Raw genomic sequence first — 23,496 nt, 5'->3', positions numbered from 1 at the left:
AGGCCTGAGCGGGGGACCCGCAGGAGGGTGGGGTGCCCTGGCTGCAGAGCTACGGGCCGGATGATTCATCTTGCTGCCTTGTGACCTGTGAGATGCCTGTCTGCTCTCCGAGGAGAAAGGCCTTTGAAAAGGAGCTGCCGTGCAAGGAGAATAAAGAATTTGCCGGGGGGAGGGGCACTGCTTACTTTTTAAATAGGGGACTCATCAAGAAAAAAGAGCGGGAGGGGAGCTCATTGTCTGGCAAGCTCTGGGGGGCTTGTGGAGGGTGGAAAGGATCAGCAAGAGGGGTGATTTTCCAGAGGGACGGGGCCAAATCCATCCTGGGTATAACAGCAGGGATGTCAGTACAAAAGGCCTGAAAGACACGTAAAAAAGCTGACCGTAGGCAAGTCACTTCCCCTTTATACACCTGTTTCCCCCCCACCCTTCATCTGCCTCCTCCACTAGTCAGACTGAGCGCTCTTCAGGGCAGGGTGCATGTCTCCCTGGGCGCCCTGCCATGGTAGAATGACAGTGGGCAATGGGGCAGAGGGCGGATCACGCTCTATCCTGCACACAGGGAATGCAGGTTGGGTGGCTGGGAATCACCTTCTATCCTGACCAATAGGGGGCAGCACAGAGAATAGAAGAGGTAGGATAGGAAATTCCATTCCAAGTATTTACAGATTCTGGGGGCAAGGAAAACACTGGGGCGGTAGAAGGTACAGGAGGTCCAGTCTCTGTGCCAGGGGAGCAGGCAGCACAGCTGGCACCAGTACCTCACCGGAGGGCACACAGCGGGAAAGGGAGAGGAGGCAAAGTCACCTAAACCCTGCCTGCTGCAGCAGGAGGCAGAGGGTCCCTTGCCATAACAGTGCTCCCACAGCCAGTGTCGGGGGACACAAGAGAATCAGCGCAGTCTGAGGAGCAGGCATCACTGAGAGCGACCCACAATGCAGGAAAGTGTCTGACCAGCAATCCAAGGGCCCCAGGGGGTGAAAGTCCGGCTGAGTCAAATTTCTTCACACAACTCATCTGCCCTTACACACACACACCCCGACTACCCTTACACACACATACCACGCTGCCCTTACACACACACATCCTCACTACCCTTACACACACACACCCCTCTGCTCTTACAAACACATACCTGTCTGCCCTTGCACACACCTCCACTACCCTTCTTCCCTTACACACACACCTGTCTGCCCTTACACTCACACCCCCACTACCTTACACACACACACACACACCTGCCCTTACACACCGCCCACTACCCTTACACTCACACCCCCCACTACCCTTACACCCCCCAACTACCCTTACACACACATACCCCTCTGACATTACACACATGCACCCCACACAGCCTCTCTGCCCTTGCCCGTCCCCCCCCAGCCATTATGCACACACTGCCATTCCAGCTGGAGCGTCTCAGAGCACCTTGGAAAGCCTAGAACTTTCTGTCCTGCTTATAACACAGCCCTGTCACCAGGATTAGCCCACTGCTGGAATGAAGCTCTGCCTTCCAGGGTTTCCCACAGTTACTGCTTTTGACGGTGGGTTTGGGGGGATAAGTAACACCTATATTGTACCTTTCATCAGAGCATCTCAGCTCCCTCTGCCTGAAACCTGCACAACACCCTCAAGAGACAAGCTTGGGAAGTGGAACTTAAATTCATAACTAAACCAGGGACTTAACAGAGATGTATGCTGGCTTTATGGCCCATTATAACAATGTGTAGCACATCTTGCTGCCTGCTAACTCTGGTTCTCTGATCACCACAGAGGTGTTCATTACTCATTTTATTTTAAATGATCTCTTACTTGTGTGAACCCATATGCTTAACAATCTGTCCCTCCTTGTACTTAGCTCAGATACTCCGGCTACTTTCTCCAGACTCGAAGACGAGCTCTGTGCAGCTCAAAAGCTTGTCTCTTCCACCCACAGGCAGAGGATGGATAGCTCAGTGGTTTGTGCATTGGCCTGCTAACCCCAAGGTTGTGATCTCAATCCTTGAGAGGGCCATTTAGGGATCTAGGGCAAAAATCTGTCTGGGGATGGGTCCTGCTTTGACCAAGGGGTTAGACTAGATAGCTCCTGAGGTCCCTTCCAACCCTGACATTCTATAAACAATAAGTTATTACCTCACCTACCTTGTCACTCTTGTTACACCTCTTTAACAAATGGGGAAGCTGAGGAAATGATTCATTCAGAAATGAGAGTAGACCCCACATGTTCTGGCTCCCAATCTCTTGCTCTATTCATTAGACTGCACTCCCTCCCCCTCTATACACAGGTTCCTCATCCCAGAGAATGAGGTCAGATGGCTAGGCATCAGGGGTTAACCATTAAACAGGAAGCCTGCAAGCAAGCTAAGTTTGTGGGTCCCCCAGGGGAGGGCAAGGCAGCATTTGGCAGGGCTCATATCCTTTTTGTAGCTATGAACCCCATCGGGGATGTGGCAGGGAGGCCATGTCATGGCAAACCCATGGGACCTGAAAACTAAACCATCCACTGCGGAACAGCTAAACAGTTCAGCCCTAAATAGCTCAGTGACCAGAAGCTGTGGAGACAACTTCCCCAGGGTGGGCGAGGCCAAAGAGCAGGCGCTCCCCTTGGTATGTGGCAAAGGCAGCCAGCAAAGAGCAGGGCAGGGGATGGGTAGGAGGGGAAGCTGCACAGGTCTGTCTGGAGACCCTGTTCTATCCCAAGAGTAGCCATTGGGGGCAGGTGTGATCCTAGGGATCATGAGTCTCCCCAAGTGGATCTCCATCATGGTCTGGATCTAGCCATCTGATCTCTCTATGGGATGGCTAAGGCACAGCTCACCACACAGCTACGCCCCATGGCTAGAGCAGCCCAATGTTCAAACTTGCTGAAGAGCAAGATCCCAGCACTAGCAAGCAAAGGAAGCCAGGGACCATGGCTGGGTAAGGCATGGCTGGGGAGAGACCATCACTCACTGCTGGCCTGATCCCACAAAAGGCGGGAATCCAGTGCATTTCCTTTACTGCTGTCTCCTTCCCCCACATGCCATTGGCAGATAGCATCTGTGGCTTATTCAGTCACTCTCCCCACAGCTCCCTGGCCTCTGACTGGGCTGGGAAAGCATCTGCTGGCTGGGGCAGTTTGGAGCTGCTTCACCCCAACCCAGTTTTCTCTGCAGATGTTCCCAGCAGAGACCTTGAAAGGCCCCTTGTCCCTGAGTCCTGCTTCAATCCAGCATCAGCATTGTTCATCCACAGCAACAGCACGACTTCCACAGCACCCAGTGGGCCAGGGTGTTCCCAGGGCCAGCTCTCTGCTAGGGCTAAGGAGGGTGTGTATGTAAGGTTTCCCTACCACCCTCTTGCTGTACAGTCAGTTGAATCAGACTAGTGAAGGGCCTGAACCAAACCCCAGCTCTGAATCCCCCCGGATTATTCTCCAGAAGTTTGGAATCAGAGCCAAGTGTTGCTTTTCTGACCATTCCTGCATGGAATAAGCCAACAGCTGCCCTGCACCCTCAGCCCAAGCTGTGCCTTGAGCTACTCAGCGGGGCTGGGAAAAGCTACTTCTAACTTGGGATGTTTACCAAGGCTTGCACTGCTCCATGCTTCCTGGGTTTGCTTGGGACAGGAAGGGGAAAAGAGAACACTTCTGCACACAGTGTCACTGATCCAGCCAACATCGGAAGGCCATACAGATCCAGTGATGGAGATATTTCCAAAGCAAAACGTTTCCCATAAACATCACAAAAGCTGGATGCTGCTCAGAACCAGCAACTCCTCCAGGGTTCCCCAGACCTCAGTAAGCGCTCCCCACACTGACTGGGCTGCTGGTTAACAGACCTGGTCTGTCCACAGACCAAGTAGATCACAGACAGCAGCCTGGAGCTGTGAGCTGTGAGCCCCAGGCTCCTCAGCCAAGGTACCTCAACCCCAAACCTGCTGGCTCGTCCAAAGGAAATTCAGCTTATGCAGATTGTTCCCTCCAAGCCTTTCTGCAGAGACAAGCTGGGAAGTACTAACTGAGCTGAGCCCCACCACAGGCCAACCCAAGCCAGCATGCAGGGCCAAAAGGCCCCCTATACGCCCAACTGCCACTCACCTGTTACTCTCAACAGACATTCACAGATCAGGTCTCTTCCCACCATTATCCCTATCTATGGGCATTTTCACATGCCCACCGAGAGCCAGGCCCTCCGCTGGGTTGATGGCATGCTGCAGAATGGCGAGGACAAGAACATCGCCCCTGTAGAGCTCCAGAAGTTGTACAAAGGAGGACGAAGCTGTTCTACAGAGGGGGCATTCAAGCCACCCAGCCTTGGCCAAGGTTCCCAGCAGCAGAGCCAAGAATGGAAGCTGGGTCTCCTGATGCCCAGCCCTGTGCCCTACCCACTAGACCACAGCAGCATGTGCATAGCTTGCCCTTGCCGAGATGCTCTTTACCTTCGGTTGGCGTACTGGAGTCCTGCCAGGCTCCAGGTGCAACTCCCCTCAGGCAGCAGGCAGCACAGCCACAGGGCAGCTGGCAGGCATCTCATCCAGCTGAGCTGCTGCGTGCTCATCGTGTCCGTCTGTGGGGCCAGAGCTTCTGAGCTCACGCAGAGCCCTTGATCCTTCTGGAACTCAGCCGATCCCCCCGACGTGCTCGACGCTCAAGGATCTCTCATTGAGAAAAAAAGAGAAGCCCCCTTGGCACAGGGACTTGTGAGAAGTGTAGTGGCCCAGTGCCAGGCCTGGTCAGAATAAAGCCCAGGTTTAGCTGGGATCAAGAAGGAGGAGGCTGAGCTTGCAGGGACGGGGGGAGAGAACTCAGATCAGCTCTGCCAATCCTTCCTGCACGGCCCTGCAAAACAAAAATAATAACTGGAGTGAAGTCGCTCTCTGCATTAACTTGGCTGGAGCTCCTGCAGCAGCTGGGGGGAGGCTCCAGCTAAGCTTAGAGAGACAGCAAAATCACCAGAGGAGAGATCGCCTCTCTGTGCTGCAAACTTGCAGGAGAAAAGATGGGCCACAGAGAGGGAGCGCCAGCTTCTCTCACCTTCCAGCACTCTGGCACTTCCTCAGGGCACAGGCAGAGGGGCTGGGGGCTATTGCAAGCCAGCTTTTTCTCCTCTCGCACTCTGCCCAGCGTTGCTCTTACCGCTGGGATGTTTGGCAAAGGGAAAAGCGATTAAGGGCAGCTCAAAGTCCTGCCCCCTTCTTTCGACTGGATTAAGGAACCCAAACAATCCCAGAGGCTTTTCAAAAGACGAGCATTGCTCTCTCCTCCTTCCCACCCCCCACCCCCTCTCCTTCATGTTCAAGACGTGGACTGATTTCATATTCCCAGCCTCGCTAAGCAGCAAGGGGAGGGGGAAGCCACTTAGATCATATACAGAGCTCACTTCTTTCTGCTTCCCAGATCCAGCCCCCCACAGAGAACCACTTCCTGGGATTGCTCGGAAAGGATCCAATTCTCCTCTTCCACAGCTGGCTGCAATGGCTTTACTCCTGTAAAGGAGAGAGGCCCAACAGGAACCAGCTGCTAAACTTGGAAAGGTGAAGGGGGAGGGGGCACAATCTGGGCTAAATCCCCAGTCTGTGTAGTTCCATAGTGCTCCACTTACTTTGATGGTTGTCCCCAAATTTACACCAGCTGGGGTCTGGCTCCCTTTTGGCTGGATCTGGCTGGTGTAAATCAGGAGGAATGAATGGGGTGGTACCAGCATGCGAGCAGAATCCGGCCTTTTGTTTTCAATAGACTTCACCAAATGACTGCTTGGCCTGGGGACTTTCTTTTCTTTCCTTTCCCAGGCAGGAATCACTTTGTTGCTGGAAATGTGCAGCCCAGGAAAAACAGCTCCTCAGGTGAGAACAGACCCTGCCTCCCAGTTTCAAACCAGTCACATGAAGGAGAGGTGCCGTGTGCTCAAGGTCAGGGCCTTGGGGCTGTCACTGCAGGACAAGCAGGGGTGTTAACTGGGTCCAGGGAACATTAGCAGGGGAGGTGCTGTGAGGATGTGTGTTTCTGGCCAGGCTGAACCCCTTTTCATTTGCTCCCATTCTCAGCTGCCAGATCACTGGAAACAAAAGGATCTTTATCCTTCAGGACATGATCTCAAGCCAGCCATTTTCTGTGCTGGTCCCTTCACTGTTACTGGAGGTAAAGAAGAACCTGGATCAAAACTCCCCTGATTTAAACTCTCTGCAGTGCTGGAGCTGGCTCCAGAGCCACACATCCCCAGATCCTGACCTGCATCCAAATTGTGCCTCACCTCCATTTCGAGCATGGTCCAAATCACACCCACCCCCACCCCATGCAAACACCACTGGACTTCAGACCCAGGCTATGGCCACACTAGAGAGCTTACAGTGGTGGCTGCAAACTGCAAGCTCTCCAGCGTAGCCATTCTGAGCCGACGGGAGAAAGCTCTTCTGTCGGCTTAATTCCTCTGGTCACTGTGAGCGGCAGTAGCTATGTCGATGGGAGAAGCTCTCCCACCCACATAGCGCTTTCTACACCAGCGCTTGAACTGGCATAAGGAATGTCTTTCAGAGGAGCGGCTAATTCACACACTGGGTGACATACGTTATGTTGTTTTAAGGTGTAGAGTAGCCAGAGCCCCAGAAGTGGATCTGAGCGTGGTGGCCTGGGTTTAACACAATCAGGGTCTTGCTTTCTCTCTTCCTGGATTCTCCTACTGCAAAATCATCAGCACAACACTGCACACCTGCCATGGCAGGAAGATGACAGGGAAACTAATATCCGCCTGTACCATGCAGGCTTCCGATGAGTTAACCTGCCAGATGCAGCGGGGGGAGAGAACATTTTGAGAGGGAGTCAGCGATAGCTCTAGTTCCCACACAAACATCCTCACCTCAGCAATTAGCAAAGGCAATGTGGATCTACTTCTATTGCACCAAAGACTGGAGGAGTGGCTGAAAGAAACATGATGTGCCAGGTAAACGAATCAAGGTTTAAGTCAGAGAGATGTGAACCCTTAACTGCGTTTGAAAGTGACTCTTCCTTGCTTGCTTTCTATATTTGCTCAGCCCCAGAGTTCTGTGCTTTCATGGCAAATCCACTGTGCTCGCTGCAAAAGGAAACTCAAACTGCTATAATTCTGTGAGCAGTGGAGTCAAAGAAAGAACAACAAGCGAGGGGGTAAGACCTGGAGAGTGGGATGCTTGAATCTCCATCAAATATCTCTGTGCCCCAGTCTCAGCCAGTGCACATGGCTCCTGGCCTCTATAGTGGGAACCTGCCCCTCCAGGGAGAGGGATTCCTGCAAAAGCTCCTCCACAGCTGCTCCCTTGCTCACAGCTCCTCCAAATGGTTCACAGGAGCTTTCAAAAAATCCTCCCCTCCCTATGGATGTAGATTGGGAGGAAAGGGATGGGGATGGGTGGTGAGCCATTGCCCCCCCCCAACTACAAGCCTCAGGCAGGTGTGGAACTTGCTCCCCACCCCCACACGCGCGGCCTCGTTGGACTGACTGGAGCTGCCTCCCATAAATATTAAAGTCAAACTACACCTATGCTGCTTTTTTCCTAGGATTACGTCTACACAGCAAAGCAAAATCCGTAGCTGGCCATGCCAGACGGACATGGGCTCATGGGCTCATGCTGTAGGGCTGTTCATTTCTGTGTAGACTTCCAGGTGTGGGCAGGGTCCTAGAGCCCGGCTCCAGCTTGAGCCCAGGCACCCACAAAGCAATGAAACAGCCTAAGCTGGCTGGAACAGGCCAGCCACAGGTTTTTCTTTGCTGTGTAGCTGTATCCCTAGAGGGCAGCAGTTCCTCGAGAATCAGGAGCCAGCCTAAGGGAGCGTGGGGAAAGACTGACATTTCTACATGGATTCCCACAGGCCTGGGAGCTATGGGGCTTTTTCTGTGGACAGCAGGTTGTTTAGACTGTCAGCTTTCTGGAGCAGGGACTGTCTTTTTGTTCTATGTCAAACGGGGTCCTCCAGGTGCTGCCTGTTACAACCTGGCCTGTACCACTCTGTACAGTCACCAGTCGGGGTCCCATGCGCTTCCAGGCCTTTTGGGGCAGGCCAGAATCTAGTCACTGTTCCTAGCACGCTCCCAGACTCAGTCCTCTTGTCTGACACCCGTCCTGCTGCTGCCTAGCCGCCCTAGATCCTTAAATCAGTGTCAGAGACAGGGGGGCTGGAACAGTTTGTATAGTGCTGAGAACCACTGAGCCAAACTGCAAACCCTGTATATGATGGAAATCACTCCAGGTCGGGGGGTGTGGCAGCACCTCCAGCACCCCTCGTTCCAGCATCTATGGTCAAAGATGTTACAACCCTTCAGAGCTCCACCTGGGCTGGGAGCGCAACAGGCTGCAAGTTGAACTCCTTCAGGGACAATGTGGCAGGAAAGCAAGGCCCACATACTTAGCAAAGGGCCACAGTGACCTTACTCTGAAAGCATCCCCGTTACAGAGCTTTGGAAAGAGAAGTCCTGAGACACCCCATCCACGTCTGATCTCCCACCTCCCGGCCAGTCCGAGGTATGTCAGCATCCCAGGCTGGGCAGAGTCCTGGCTGCTCTCACTTTCCTGCAAGTCGTCCTTACGTGTGGAGATGGGGATCTTGTGCTCCCCCAGACTGCAGGCAACATGGTTGGAAGCCCATTGGTCCATGGGCTGGGCTAACAATTGAGAGTCATACAAAGGCAATGGCCCTAGAGTCCTGTCTTGATGGCTTCCTTGGGATAGTCCTTCTGTGAGGTGTCGAGCTCCTTCCCGGCTAGGGCAGCTGTCTGTGAGGCAGGAAACCCCAACTGAGACATATGTTCAGCACACAGAACAATATGATGTTCATAACTGGATCCAACATGCCCAGCTCTGTCATGCTCCACAACGGAAATAAAGTGTAATGACAACAATAAAAGCATCCACTTCAAGTGGCATTCAAAATTCATTGAGGACCTTACTCCTGGCAGGTGAAAATAAGAACATAAGAACAGCCATACTGAGTCATACCAAAGGTCCACCTAGCCCAGTATCCTGTCTTCTGACAGTGGCCAATGCCAGGTGCTTCAGAGTGAATGAACAGAATAGGTCAATTATCGCATGATCCATCCCCTGTTGTCCAGTCCCAGCATCAGGCAGTCAGAGGCCTTGGGACACGCAGAACATGGAATTACATCCCTGACCGTCTTGGCTTATAGTCAGCAATCGACCTATCTTCCATGAACTGTATACTTTTTTACTGAACCCAGTTACGCTTTTGGCCTTCACAGCATCTCCTGGCAGCAAGTTCCACAGGTTGATGGAGCACTGTGTGAAGAAGTACTTCCTTTTGTTTGTTTTAAATCTGCTGCCTATTCATTTTATCGGGTGACCCTTGGCTCTTGTGTTACTTGAAGGGGTAAATAACACTTCCCTATTCACGTTCTCCACACCATCCACGATTTTATAGACCTCTATCATATCCCCCCTCAGTCATCTTTTTTCTAAGCTGAACAGTCCCAGAGTTCCTAGGAATGGCTGCTGCGATACCAGACAGGTAGTGGCATCCAAGCCCACATGCTCTGGACTGCTATGCACTCTTGGAATGCAGTTTGGTTCTTCTCTATCTATCTAGGCAAGTGTGGCCTAGTGGACAGAGCACTGGCCTAGAAGAGCTGGGTTCTATTCCCAGTATTGGCCTGCTAGGTGACCATGAGCAAGTAATGTGCCTCAGTTTTCCTACCTGTACAATGGGAATAATGATATCCCCCTCCCCTCCCAAAGTGCTCTGAGATCTACTGATAAGAGTGAGGTGTTATGATCTATCAGTTCCTACCCATTGTGGTGGTATAATAGCTCCTGACAAAGTTATAACCCTCCCTCCCATGGGTTATAGATCAGTGTCCAAGATCACACAGAAATATATTTTGTCATCCAACCTCCCTCATCATGGCAAAAGTTCCTGAGACACATATCCTTCCAGACACCTGGATCAACCATACACCTTTAGTCTGAATTATGTTTAGCTTCGGTTACAGTAAATACAGGACGTATATGAACCGACTATAGTCTGTCCACAAGTGAGCACAGCATGCATGTCTCCCAAGTAGCATCCTGCAGCAATTCTGGAAACAACATGGCTGCTTTCTTGGCAGATGGCAAGAGTCCTTATCCATTTAAAGGTACAGTATGTGCAGGGCCGGTGCAACCATTTAGACAGACTAGGCGGTTGCCTAGGGTGCTGAGAGCAGCCGTTGCTGCTGGGACAGAGAGGGAGTCTGAGCTGCTGCAGTCATGCCTGCACGAGCGCCCGCAGGCACCACTTATCACTGTTTGGAATGTTCAGTGTCCCCCTTAGAAATAAGCAGCAAAGAATCCTGTGGCACCTTATAGACTAACAGACGTTTTGGAGCATGAGCTTTCGTGCATGCATCTGAAGAAGTGGGTATTCACCCACGAAAGCTCATGCTCCAAAACGTCTGTTAGTCTATAAGGTGCCACAGGTTTCTTTGCTGCTTTTACAGATCCAGACTAACACGGCTACCCCTCTGATACTTGACCCCTTAGAAATGCTAACAAGCTTATTCAGCAAAGTTTTGATGTACTTGATGCATGGTATTAGATCGTCAATTAGGCGTCAACGAGATAATTTAAGAGTAAATGTCTTTTTGTTTGAAGTACCACTGAACACTAATCTGTCCATTGCCCCCTCCCTCCTGTGTTACTGCTTGAAGCAGAATCCTGGGTAACAGTAATGGGGATGCTGGATAAACCTTTTAAAATATTTCCCCTTTATAATGCCACATTTTTAATACAATTTTAAAATTAGATCCCATAATTTCAAGGCATCGATTTCCCCGTTTAGACAATTAAATTGCAATTGTCGACATGAACATCATTTTAAAGCTGGGTTTTGGAAATCTAATTTAACTTCAAAAATTAATGACCAAAAGATAGGCATGTGAAGTAAGGTAAAAGTAATTAACCGAGGGTCTAGCATTCACTTCCAACACCGCAAAAGAGCTGAGGGATTTCCAAAGAACTCCGACACCACTACAGTGTATCATTCAAACGTGAGAACATAGTTACTACAGATAATACATAATAATGTTACCTGGGTTGGAAATAGATCTTTGTGGAAGGGAAAGCAGGAAACTTGTCTTTTTGATTACAGAATTATTTTGCTTCTGGATCCATTAAAATCATAACCAATTTTTTGGGGGAGGGGATGTGGGGAAGAAACTCTTTTCTCTACTAGGTTTGTTTATAGGCAGCTGAAAAGAAAAGTTAACTGGCTTTGCACAGAACTGAAACCTAAAGGTCTCTCCTCCCTCCTTCTCTACTCTGACCCCTCTGGGCTATTCCAAGTTAATTGTCATCTAATTGCCCAGCAAAGAAAGAGATAGTGGCAACAATTAGGCATAGCCCCCACCAGTTCAGGAGTCATTAACACAGTACAAAGATATGCTGCATGCTTTCCATGCACGCAGGCCTAATGAGGGACTGGGGGCAAGAGGAGCATGGCTGAGTCCCTAGGGAGTGAGCCGCAGAGATCCAGTGCCCAGAAGGCTGAGAGGGCAAGGGGCTGCAGGGGCATCCCCACTGCTATTTAAAATGCAGATCCCGCAGCGGTACCTCTCCATGGGACAGAGCTGGTTCCTCACAGAAGCTTCTGTCCAACAGCTCTTCCTTCTGCAGCTCCTCTTTGTGCTCCAGCTCCATCCATGGCAGCTGAACCCCCTGTCCTGACTGCAGCCAACCCCTCATCCCCTGCCCTGCCTCCAGTCAGCCCCATACCCCTTGCCCTGCCCACAGCCAGCCTCACACCGCCTGCCCTGTCTCTAGCCAGCCCCACACCCCTGTATCCAGCCAGCCCCTCACCCCTTGCCCGCAGCCAGCCCCGCACCCCCTTCCCTGCCTCAACCAGACCCACAGCCCCTGCCCTGCCCGCAGCCAGCCCCTGCTGCACCCCCTACCCTGCCTGCAGCCAGCCCCACACTTCCTGCCCTGCCCACAGCCAGCCCCATACCTCCTGTCTCCAGCCACGCCACACCCCCTGCCCTGCCCACAGCCAACCCCTCACTCCCTGCCCTGCATGCAGCCAGTCCCTGCTGCACTCCTTGCCCTGTCCATAGCCAGCCCCACATCACCTGTCTCCATCCAGCCCCTGCTGCAGCCCCGGCCCTGCCTGCAGCCAGCCCCACACCCCCTGCCCTGCACGCAGCCAGTCCCACACCCCGTCTCCAGCCAACCCCACACCCCATCTCCAACCAGCTTCGCATCCCCTGCCCTGCCCAGAGCCAGCCAGCCCCACACCCTGTCAGATTATTCAATTATTTTCATTAACTATGTAGGCTAAATAATGAAATTAATAAATTTTCAAGCCGAATATGTATTAATTCTAATGAACAATGCCACATTATGCAGTATTCATTTGTGCTCTGGGGGGGAGGGGTGGGGGCAGAGGGCACAAGGTGGAAGTTTCGCCTAGGGCGCAAAATATCCTTGCACCGGCCCTGAGTATGGAAAACAAAGGCATCTCAGTTTCAGTGCTACCTATGCCACCGTGGCAAAACAGCTGTTGTATCAGAGTCTATTCCAGACAGGCTTAGATTAAAAATTAAATTCCAGTTCCTCTGCTGCCCCCCAGAGTTTACTTCAGGAGAGACCAGGAATCCAGGTCATGGTCTGCCACTCCAAGCCTTGTACTAGGCCAGTCTATTTAAAAAGAGATGCATGACAACACTTAAACGGCTATTGGGCAAGATGGTCAGGGATGCAACCCTATGCGTCAAGTGACCCTACATCTCTGACTGCAGGTGTGGAAGACAGGGGTAGCTCCCTCCACAATTGTCATGTTCTGTATATCCCCCCCGCCCTCCCCCTGGTACAGGCCTCTGTGGGAGACAGGATACTGGGCTAGATGGACCAGGGTCTGACCCAGTATTGCCGCTCTTCTGTTCTTATAGATAAAATCAGCAACATTTAATCCACTTATAAACAACACTGACTTGCTCTCCAGATCCCAGTGCACAGATTGCAGCATAACAAGGGCCCATAGAGGCTGGATTTTATGTTCCTGTGATTCTGATAATTTCATCTGACCTCCTGCGTAGCATAGCCCATAACATTTCCCCCAGTCATCCAACCCATAATTCCTGGCTAGGCTACAGCATATGTTGTAGAAGGAGACATCTAACATTGATCAATAGATTCCAAGCAATGGAGAATCCACCAACCCGCCCGGATCAGCTGTTTCAGTGAATAATCGCCCTCTCTGATAAACACGTGAGCCGTACTTCCCTGTGAAATTGTCTGCCAGTCTTTGGATCTTGCTCTATCTCTGCCCATTCGATTAAAGGCTGCTCTGCAGTTAGAAATCTGCTCCCCAGGTAGGCACTGCTAGACTGCTGTTGTTGCTAAACCAAAGGAGCCTTGTCATTTTCTGCTCCATTTAGACTGGAGATGGAGAGGAGGGGTTCTGATGTGCTAAGGAGGCCCAGGCCAAGTCAGAAGATGATCAGAGAGACACCAATGGAGGAATTTGGAAAGCCACGATGCAATATTATTTCAGACATGCCTTTTCCCCTGTCCGCTCTGTGCCTCAGCAGTGGAAGCAGGAGCCCAAGCCTGCAGTTTAACAGCTACACAGAACACCTGGCTCCCCCTCCCCTCCTGATGCCTGTCCTGCATTGAGACTCAGCTTCAATCCACCCCTTGCAGCCCTGCTCCTTATCGCCCTGTTTGTTCTTCCACCCCAGGGAGACTGAATCATGAGGCTAGGGTAAGAAACAGCGCTGTTTATGCTAGAGAAACTCATTGCATGTTAAGTATCAGAGCGGTAGCCATGTTAGTCTGGATCTGTAAAAGCAGCAAAAAATCCTGTGGCACCTTATAGACTAACAGACGTTTTGGAGTATGAGCTTTCGTGGGTGAATACCCACTTCGTCAGATGCATCTGACGAAGTGGGTATTCACCCACGAAAGCTCATGCTCCAAAACGTCTGTTAGTCTATAAGGTGCCACAGGATTCTTTGCTGCTCATTGCATGTTGTTCTAAGCTCCCTGTGCTAATGGCTTCCGTGTGTGCCTCCTGGCTGAGGGCCTGTCTCCTATGTCTGGGCCTTGGAAGGGTGAGCGGTGTGCAATCCCTAGGGGAAGAAGGGGGGTCCTTCCCCATCCCTGACAGCAGGCAAATTAAACCACATGGAATTGAATTGAAAAACAACCTGCACTGTCTGCACAACCACACCCAGTGGAGAAAATAGATGTGGTGGGGGAGAGGGGGCGTAGGGGTAGAGAGACGGTGGGGTGCGTATGTGTCAGCTGCAGGCGCTCTCCTCCTCTAGCCACATGGAAAAGCCCTGTATAGTTAGAGCTGAAAGATCAGCATGCTGGTCCCAGCTCTACCTGCCTGGGGTTAGTGGCTTGTTACATTCCCAGCCTGTCAGATCTTGCTCCCTGGAGCCCCCAGGGCAGAGGCAACAGCCATGCAGTGCTCTAGGGCAAGGCTCTCTGGTCGAACACAGAACAGCAGGAGTTCACCTCTAGACTCCTTAGGAAAACCGTGATTGTGAAGCCAGGGGCCACTGGGATCCTTCTTCTCCCAGTCCCCAGAGCGAATCTCTGTGCTGGTCCAGCCCTTTCCCAAGCAGCGAGTCACCCGGGGCTCAGCTCCCAGCTCACTCCTGCTCCCCAGCTCCCTTGGGACATGCCTTGGCCTGCAGCCACTCCCTTTCCCCTGCCAGTGCCACACCCCCAGCTGTCCCACAGCAAACACTGGTCCTGGCTCCAGCACTGCCTGGAGTGTATGCATTATCTGTATTGCAGTACAGCCTACGAGTTCCAGCCATGGACCCCTGCATTAGGCATTGTACAGACACAGAGCAGAAGGAGACTCCCTCCTCCAAACAGCTTGCAATCATGTTCCTCATCAAAGGATGGTTCCCCGACCCTCAAGCTGGAATTGGGCAGGGGGGAGTCTTCCCACCTGGGGAGGGTGGATGAAACCAGCCCATGGGTGGTGGGTATCACAGACCGGGGGAAGCTGCACCTCCCCAAACAGCCCAGCGTGGCCCCACCCACACTCCACCCTCTGTCCCCCTCTTGTCTGCTTCCAGTTCTCACTCTTCCCCCATGACCCAGGCTGGTGCTGGCCGGCCTGTGGCAGGGACTTGGAGAGTGTTTGCAGCTAGTGCTTGTGCCACCTGGAGCTCTGGGGCTGGGGGCACTGGAGATGCTGGGGCGGCCTGGGGCTGGGGGCGGGGGTGGCCGCGATTGGGGTGCTCTGGGCTCCAGCAGGGGAGGGGGCAGACCATGCGGGGAAGAGGAAGGGCCTTGGGCAAAAGGGGAGTGGCCAGGGACCAGCCTCCCACAATGGGTAGTTCACGTGCTGCCCGTGAGCCAGACCCTTTCTTCTGGCAGAGTGGGCTTCACGCCCCTCTCACATACATGCTCCCCTGGGCTGGCTCCAGTCGCAGTGGGTGCTAGAGGCCCCATGGTGACGTCTCATGGGGAAATCTGGGGGGATCTGGGCTGTCAGCACCTTCACTCTATGGGCAATGCGCCACATCTCCTGCCACATGCCTGGCTGAGGGGTGCAGTTCCCTTGTGCTGCAGGGAGTCCCATGCTGAGTTAGATGTGCCTTGAGCTGCATTTCCGTTCAGGGGTCCTGGGGTTGCCTAAAGCCCCGAGGCCTTGGTACTAGACCACCCCCTTGCCCTTTCTTCACAGCAGCTTGGTCCCAGGTGTCCCATGTGGTAGCTTCCTCCATCCCAGCCCCGGCAATGGGGAGTTCTGTCATTGCAGCATGCAGCTTGCCTAGTGCATCACAATTAATTGTCAGGGCACCCTGCAGGCTGGGGATCACGCCCATGCTATAGATGAGAACAGAGTGGGGAGTGCCTTGCACAACATCACACAGCAAATCAGTCACCCAGCTGGGATTCAAATGTCCCTGCCCTGCTTAATCCACTAGACAGGGAAGCCACTAGCAAATGCCAGAGCTAGCACGTGACAGTATCTTTCGCACACTGTTCAGATCCAGCTGGATTCACAACTGGTCTCTGCCCAAGAACGACATTTGCTCTCCTCTGGGACACATGCCCCCCACACAGATTGTATTCTCCCCTTGCTGGTCTGTCTCTCTGCCTGCACAGGCTAGATCCCGGCAGGGGCCGGATGAACCTCTCCTTCCAGGGCTGGCTCTACCATTTTTGCCACCCCAAGCAAAAAAAAAAAAAAGGCTGCCTGGATTGTGCCACCTCAAGAATGGCCGGAATGCCGCCCCTTAGCATGTGCCACCCCAGGCACGTGCTTCCTCCGCTGGTGCCTGGAGCCAGCCCTGTCTTCTTCACTCCAACCCACCGGGGTCACTTGCTGGTTTTTTGCTTAGCACAATCGCACTGGAAATCAGTGAGGTGTCCACATCCCACATTTCAGCCCACAGCCATCAGCCTGCCCAGGTTCCAGTCTCCTGAAACTCACAGACTCTGGGCTGCGTTTGTGTGCAGAGTTCCCCAGCATGCGCATTATCCTCACCGAGCCTAGAACTGGGAACCCTGGAGGCAGCAACCCTGCCAGGGGAACCACAGAGAGCAGAGCGCCCCCTGGGAGCCTCGGCCGAAGTTGCAGGAAGCTTGTCACAGTGGCAGATAGCTCTGTGCAGATTCTATACCCCCAGCTTTCCCCTCCACCATCCCTAGCGGCTTCTCTCCAGCCTTCACCTTTCCTTGTGCACTCCTTTCCCTGCTGGAGATGCAGAAAAGGCAGCATGTCAGGGGACAAGGGATGTACACACCTGGCTGGGTCCATTCCAGGACTCTGAGACTCAGCTTGCTATGCATCCAGGTTGCTTCTCAACACAGACATGCTGGGGCCTGTGCCATGGCACGCAGCACTGGCTCCAGCACTGAACCTGCACACCTGGCAGCGTGCAGCAGATGGTTCACCTACACTCAGCGGAGGTCAGACCTCCTTGCAGTGCAGACAGGTAGGCTGCTAGCCTGACACGCATGCAGTTTCCCATGCATTTACAGCACAATGCATCAAAAACTGCATGCCTCCACAGATACACCTGGGTGCAAATGCATATAGGTCTATGCATGCCTGCAGCTACAATCATGGGCTCACCGGCAACGAGGTTGTGAAATGACAACACTACTGCACCACACTTTGCACACAATTGAAACCCATTGCAACCTGACAATATTCCTGGGAGTTCCTGGATTACCACTAGAGTAGCTCCATCTCGGAATCAGCTATTGGGAATGTAACACACTTGGAAGGTGGGTCACATCTTCCTCTAGTGATCAGTGCACATTCAGGATAAGAAGCTACTTCTGAGACCACCTAATAGATTTACTCAAACTCAAGTAGTAGAGGATTTTGTTGTGGATTTGAAGGTCAGGGGTTCAAATCCTGAAGAGGGGCTCATTACATGAGTATGATTTGTGACTGAATCAGATGTGGATGTGCTATAGAAAGCTCTGTCACAGCTGTAGACTCTCCATTCTGCTTCGCCTCTCTGCCAGTGGTGTAATTCAGGAATAACTGCGCTGATGTCTCTGGAGATACCGTAGTGGTGACAAGAGACTCAAGGGCAGTTACTGATACGTGCTGTATGAACTCTGGCAGCACCAACCATGCCAAGGGAGTTACTGATGAGGACAGTGAATCACAGATCCTGGTGCTGGTGTATGGACATTGCTGCTAGCTTCTGGGGATGAACTGAATCACGGAGCACCCTGTTGCTCAGCATTTGCAGGAAGGAGTTCAAAAGGCAGGGTTGTGCCATCCCCTCATGCACAGGGCCCTGGATCATTGGTCTTTTTTAAAAAGGCAGCATGAACAGAGGGGGCCCCAAGAGGCAGCGGCTTTCCCTGGCTTGCAGCCACCGCTCTGTGCTGACTTGTCCCATTCCATGGGCATTTTGCTCCATGATGAATTCACGGAAGGAGTTTAGACTGGAAGGGAGGATGTGGAGGTTATTTGCCCAAGCCTTAATCCAAAGGCATTGGCAGTGGGTGGATGTGGGCTCCCCGCCAGCCTGCACGTGGCACTGGTACTTTGGGGCTCAGCTGGGAAATACAGCTCAGGCATGTATGTCAGGAATGCACAAAGGAGGCTGTCTGAAAGAAACTCTCTGTCAAACAGTATTCAGAGAGGGAAAACTCATGGGACTTAAGACCAGAGAAGACAGGCAAAGACTGGCCTAGGATTGCTAGGGGTGGCAGAGCTGGGTTTGTTTGATGTCGTGGGAAGGATTCAGGTGTGCCCAGTTTGTGGAAGTTGCCCTCCCTCATCCAAAATGGGCTTCCAGGGGTTGGTGAAATGCCAGGGAGGAGAAAGGTGCTGCCTGGTGCAGACACTACCGAGGCTGCTGCGTGGCACCAATGAACTCCACGTGTATGCAGAATCTGGAGGAAATCTGAGCCGAGAGCAACTCAGTGAACAGATTGAAGCAAATGCAATGAGATGGTGGGGGCAGGGCTAGCACTGAAGAGCCTGGAGGATGCCCCAGGTAATGCTGCAATGGGAAGTGTTAGTGGGATGAAGTGAGCTGGGTAGGGTATTGTACCAAACCTATGAGCACTTAGGAGGCGCAGCTGTCACTGTGCTGTGCACCAGGGCCAGCAAGAACCTAACAGCGAGACCAGGGGTGGAACTTGGCTCCCACTGCTCCTAAAGCTCAGGCCCTGCCCCTGGGGCTAAAGGAGAATCTCTGTTAGCACTATAGGGCCTATGACTTCCAGGGGAGCTGTTCTGATCCCATCCAGTAGAGGGAAGTGGTGATCCATATGCACTAGCCAGTACGTTACAATATTTTTCCCTTCCCCAGGAGCAGTAGCTCATTTGGGGGCATTTGGCTTGTTACACACATTGTCTGCAAGAGCAATAATTACTGTATCTATAGCCTATTCAAGGAGTCTGGGGCAAGGCACTACCTACTGGTCCCCCTCTCCATGTAAATAATGGAAGCAAATCACAGGGCTGCACACAGTGTCTTAATCCAAAGCTTTACAAGGCCCCCATCTCCCTTTGCTGGGCTTGTATGTTGGGCCTCTGGATTGAGAGCTACTCATGTCAGGGACCCTGCCTTCTCTCAGATCCACAGAGGCCTTGCACAGTAATTCCCAAGCTGATGTTCAGAGTCCCCCACGGACGCATGGACAACATAGCGGTGATGTGCAAATGTGGCTGATCACATGGTGTTGTCTCCTCCCCAGCACGATGCAGATGCTGTGCAGATGAATGAGGCATCATGCAGTTGGGCGGTATAGTCCCACAGGGATGTTTGAAGCTCTCATACCTCCAACCCTGCTTGAACCAGGGGAAGCTCCAGGCCCCAGCATGCCAAGCACATGCTTGAGGGGGCATGTCACGGGGGGCGCTCTGCTGGTCGCCGGGAGGGCGGCAGGTGACTCTGGTGGACCTCCCGCAGGCCAGTCTGCAGAGGGTCTGCTGGTCCCACGACTTCGGTGGAGCATTCGCAGGCACTTCTGCGGGAGGCCCACCGGAGCCACGGGACCAGCGGACCCTCCGCAGGCATGTCTGAGGGAGGTCCACCGGAGCCGCGGGACCAGCGACCGGCAAAGTACCCCCCACGGCATACCGCCATGCTTGGGGTGGTGAAATGTCTAGAGCCGCCCCTGGCTTGAACCCAGGACAATCTGTCCTAATACAGTGCCGATGCTAGCCCATTGGAGGCCCTAAAGCAGGAATATTTCTGCCCCCGCCCCCAACACATAATGAAAAGCAAATAGGAGACCCCCTTGAGCTGCTCAGGGCCTAAGCAATTGCTAGCACCAGCTCTGATCCTAAGAGTGATAACCACTAGAGCTAAAGCATGACCTGCGCTGGCTGGGAGCTGTGGCAGACTCAGTCATTAATTGCTTATGTGGCCCAGCCTCTAGGGAGACAAAAAATGGAAACTACAATTCCCCTGGAAATAGCATCTGTCCCCTTGAGGCGAAGTGTGTCCTGGCGGACATGTTCTGGGTCATGGGGCTCTGGAGGGGCTGGGAGTGCTACCAAGGCCACGTGTGCCTCTGGAGAGGGAGCCCCTGGACCCTCGGTGCAGTGGTGCTGGGCTCAGAAGAAGTTCGCAGCCAGGGCTGCCTGGGCTGAGGCAGGGCGTAATGGAAGGGATGGGGATCTTCAAAGGAGAGGACGGGGAGATCCCGTGTCAAGAACCAAGCTGGCTAGACAGTGCTGGTTTATTCCTGTCTCTGAGGCCCTTGGTGTTTCTGTCCAAGACTCACCTGCCCTGGTCTTCAAGCTTTGTCCTTGGCTCGCAGCCATGGATGCTGTGTGACTCCACAGGGAGTACGGCAGATGTAAGGGACGCCAGGACCCCTCCAAGGAGACAAGCTCACTAGGACAGTGTAGATTCCACCCCACCTGTGTGGGACAAAACACAGCCCTTGTTTCTGGGAGGGACCCAAGGGAGCCCGGGCCTGTGGGGCCACTGTGGGCGTGACAGTGTCTGACACCGGGTACTAGGGGTGCTGACACAGTGCAGGGCAGTGGGGACTCGGGGCAGAAAACAGGCTGTGCTGAGTGTCAGCGGGGAACATGCCCTGCACGGCACCTAGGGCTGGGCAAACAGCTGGGAGGGCAGAGGGAGTAGCTCTCAGGCAGGGGTGTGGGTAGAGGGGGGCTGAAGTGACAGTGTGTGTGGCAGGGACTGAGGTAGAGAGGTGGGGGGGATGTGGGATGGGGGGCTGAGGCACAGGGATGTGTAAGGGGGACTGAGGCGGGAGGGCTGAGGCACAGAGTGGGGGGCTGAGGCAGAGGAGGCGGGAGGCTGTGGCTCGGCGGCAGCTGAGGCAGAGGAGGCAGGGGCTGAGTTGCGGGGGGGGCTGAGGCACAGAGTGGGGGGCTGAGGCAGAGGAGGCGGGAGGCTGTGGCTCGGCGGCAGCTGAGGCAGAGGAGGCAGGGGCTGAAGCAGAGCAGGTGGAGGCTGAGTTGCGGGGGGGGCTGAGGCACAGAGTGGGGGGCTGAGGTGCAGAGCGGGTGTTGAGGCAGAGGAGGTGGGGGGCTGAGGCACAGTGGGAGGAGGCTGAGGCAGAGGGGATGGGGCAGGGCTGAGGCAGAGAGAGTGAGGGGCTGAGGCACAGTGGGAGGAGGCTGAGGCAGAGGGGATGGGGCAGGGCTGAGGCAGAGAGAGTGGGGGGCTGAGGCAGAGGGGTTGGGGCGGGGCTGAGGCAGAGGAGGTGGGAGGCTGAGGCACAGTGGGAGGAGGCTGAGGCAGAGGGGATGGGGCAGGGTTGAGGCAGAGGAGGCAGGAGGCTGAGGCATGGGGGCAGCTGAGGCAGAGGGGGCAGGCGCCTGAGGTAACTCTGATTGGCTGCTCTACCCCAGGAGGCAGGGCAGTGGGGAAAGCAGCCATTCCCAGGGGTTCCTCAGCAGGGCTGTTATGTGCACTCAGTGCCCCTGCTGGAGCTGCAGAGGTTTGATTGGCCAGGATCACACCCCCTTTCGGCCAGTTGTGCTTTAAGCCCTGTGTGCTGGGGCCAGCGATCAGCTGTGGTTCGTAGCGGGGCCTGGTGCTCCTAGCTGGAACATCCCAGCCAGCACCTGGAACCTCCAGGCAAGCTGGCATTGGCCCCTTGGCATATGCCCCCAGTACACTGACCAGAGTTTCTGGCTCGGGGCCTGAATCAGTGAGAGACTTTCTATTGACCTCAATGGGCTTTGCTTCAGGCCCTCATCATCTACACCGGGCAGAGCATGTGTCAATCACTGCAACCCCCACTCACTCACACCTATAGCCACTTTGCCCAGGGGTAAAAGCCCACAGGGCTTGATTCTCAATTGCACTGAGGCCCTGGCTGTGCAGTGGAGCCAGAAAGTGTATATAAATGACATCATCATCGTGATTAAAGTCAAAGTGGTGTAAAGGAGCATTTGTGCAGGTGCGAATCAGGCCCAAGGTGTCTGGCAATGGTGAATCAGGCCCAAACAAGTGGAAAGGCTCCTGGAAATTATGGGAGGTTTGTTTTAGGGATTGCTTCCTTCCATCAGACTGGGATTCTCATGAGCAGGGTCACAGGCTACTAGGATTTTCACTTTAGGTCAAGAGATTCAACAGGTCAGTAAAAAGCAAGGCCTGATCCCCCATTACCTTGCCCTTCATGAAGTCTTACACACCTGCGCTAAGAGGGTGAAAATGCTAACAGATCTTAATAGCCAAGTATGATCTTCCCTACGCGCAGGCATTAATGGCCCCACAAGGGAGTGGGGGAGCAGGCCCCAAGCATTGTTCCCATCTGGTGGCTGTTTATAGGACATGAGTTGGGTGGCCTCTGTCCAGTTTGTAATGGAGAGGTGCTCCCCTTATAGAGAGGGCACTCTCTCTCCATGGGCAGTCTTGGCCTAGAAGCAAGGAAGGACTGGGCCATGGAGACTGAGCTCAGCATCAGGGCTGGGTGTCATTGGTGTGGCTGTGTGGTAGGGAAGCTGGTACTGGGTGTGTCAGTCCCCAGCTTTCTGCAACCCATCCTTGTGCAGAAAGGCATGAGGGGCAAATCTACAGTGCTCAGTGTGGATGTACTTATGGAAACTAGCTTCTCTTTAAGACAGGATGGGAATCCTACTAAAAATTTGAGTGTGGGTGAAAGTGCTAATGACCCACCTGAGAAATGGGAGAAGAAAGCAATTTCCCAGGTGGTTAAGTAGCAGCAAACAGCTAAGGAAAAGCTAATGGAGGATCACAGCCATCTAAGAAAAGGGGGTGGGGAAAAGTCCCAATGCTGGCAGTGCGAATCACACGGAAAACCCAAGAGGGCAGGGATGGTGGTGGATTTTTTTGCATGGCATAACCCTGGAGAGCAAATGCAGCTCCACAGGGCTGTAACAGGCAAGGTCCTCGCACATCCTTTCCACTCCAAAGCCCCAAAGACCGACATAAACGGAGAACTTTTACTGAAGGGGACACTGGAAAAAACACTAACGGGGAAGAAAGAGCAGTATCTGAATACATGCTATGGTTCACGGAGGAGTTAAAAACACATGAATATTAAACAAAGCAGACTGTTTAAACAGGAGGCATGGTGCGATAGAGATACTTGGAAGCGCCTCCCTGTGAATTTGCTGGTACTGTTAAGTATCATTATACACAACTTGCTGGTTATGAGAAAGAATTTGGTGCTGATGGTAAATTCTTTGAAAAGGTGTAACATGCAGGATTTTTGGAAAAAAAATTTGAACATGCTAGGAGTGGTATCAAGGAAGTCCTATAAGGATACTGCTTCTCAGCCAATACCTGTAAACAGACTTAGAGCTTGGCACAGGAGAAAAAACATAACAAACCTAGTCTGCTGTGTGGAAGGGGAAACTGAGGCACACCACCTCATTGCATTGGTGGCTAAATGCTAAGACACCTACACTCTAAAATATATTGATATCTGCATTATGTTAACAATGCTACTCACAAGAATGTTTTCAGGCAACCCAAGAAACACAGAACTTTGTAAAAACTCCTGTGGGTGACACTACAATGTTTGGTAACATTTAGAGTTGTATAACCAAAATCTAAAGAGAGCATTAGGCATACTGCCTCCACATTAATCCATGACTAA

General features: G+C 53.0%; 1 protein-coding gene across 4 annotated transcripts in view; it reads right to left on the bottom strand.

Moving 5' to 3' along the window:
- EMID1 (EMI domain containing 1) overlaps positions 1 to 5,214 on the bottom strand; it is a 104,477-nt gene extending 99,263 nt beyond the window's left edge. For all 4 annotated transcript variants that reach the window (XM_030583146.1, XM_030583145.1, XM_030583147.1 and 1 more), the window contains exons 1-2: positions 5,012 to 5,214; positions 4,417 to 4,816 (exon numbers count right to left, since the gene is read on the bottom strand). In XM_030583146.1, coding sequence (XP_030439006.1) covers positions 4,417 to 4,535 — 119 coding nt within the window. In that variant the 5' untranslated portion in view covers positions 4,536 to 4,816; positions 5,012 to 5,214. The remainder of the gene's footprint in view (positions 1 to 4,416; positions 4,817 to 5,011) is intronic.
- Between the last annotated feature and the right edge of the window lie 18,282 nt (positions 5,215 to 23,496).

Source organism: Gopherus evgoodei, chromosome 13 (assembly GCF_007399415.2).
Source record: "Gopherus evgoodei ecotype Sinaloan lineage chromosome 13, rGopEvg1_v1.p, whole genome shotgun sequence".
Lineage (NCBI taxonomy): Eukaryota > Metazoa > Chordata > Testudines > Testudinidae > Gopherus > Gopherus evgoodei.
This window is presented reverse-complemented; position numbering and strand designations above follow the sequence as displayed.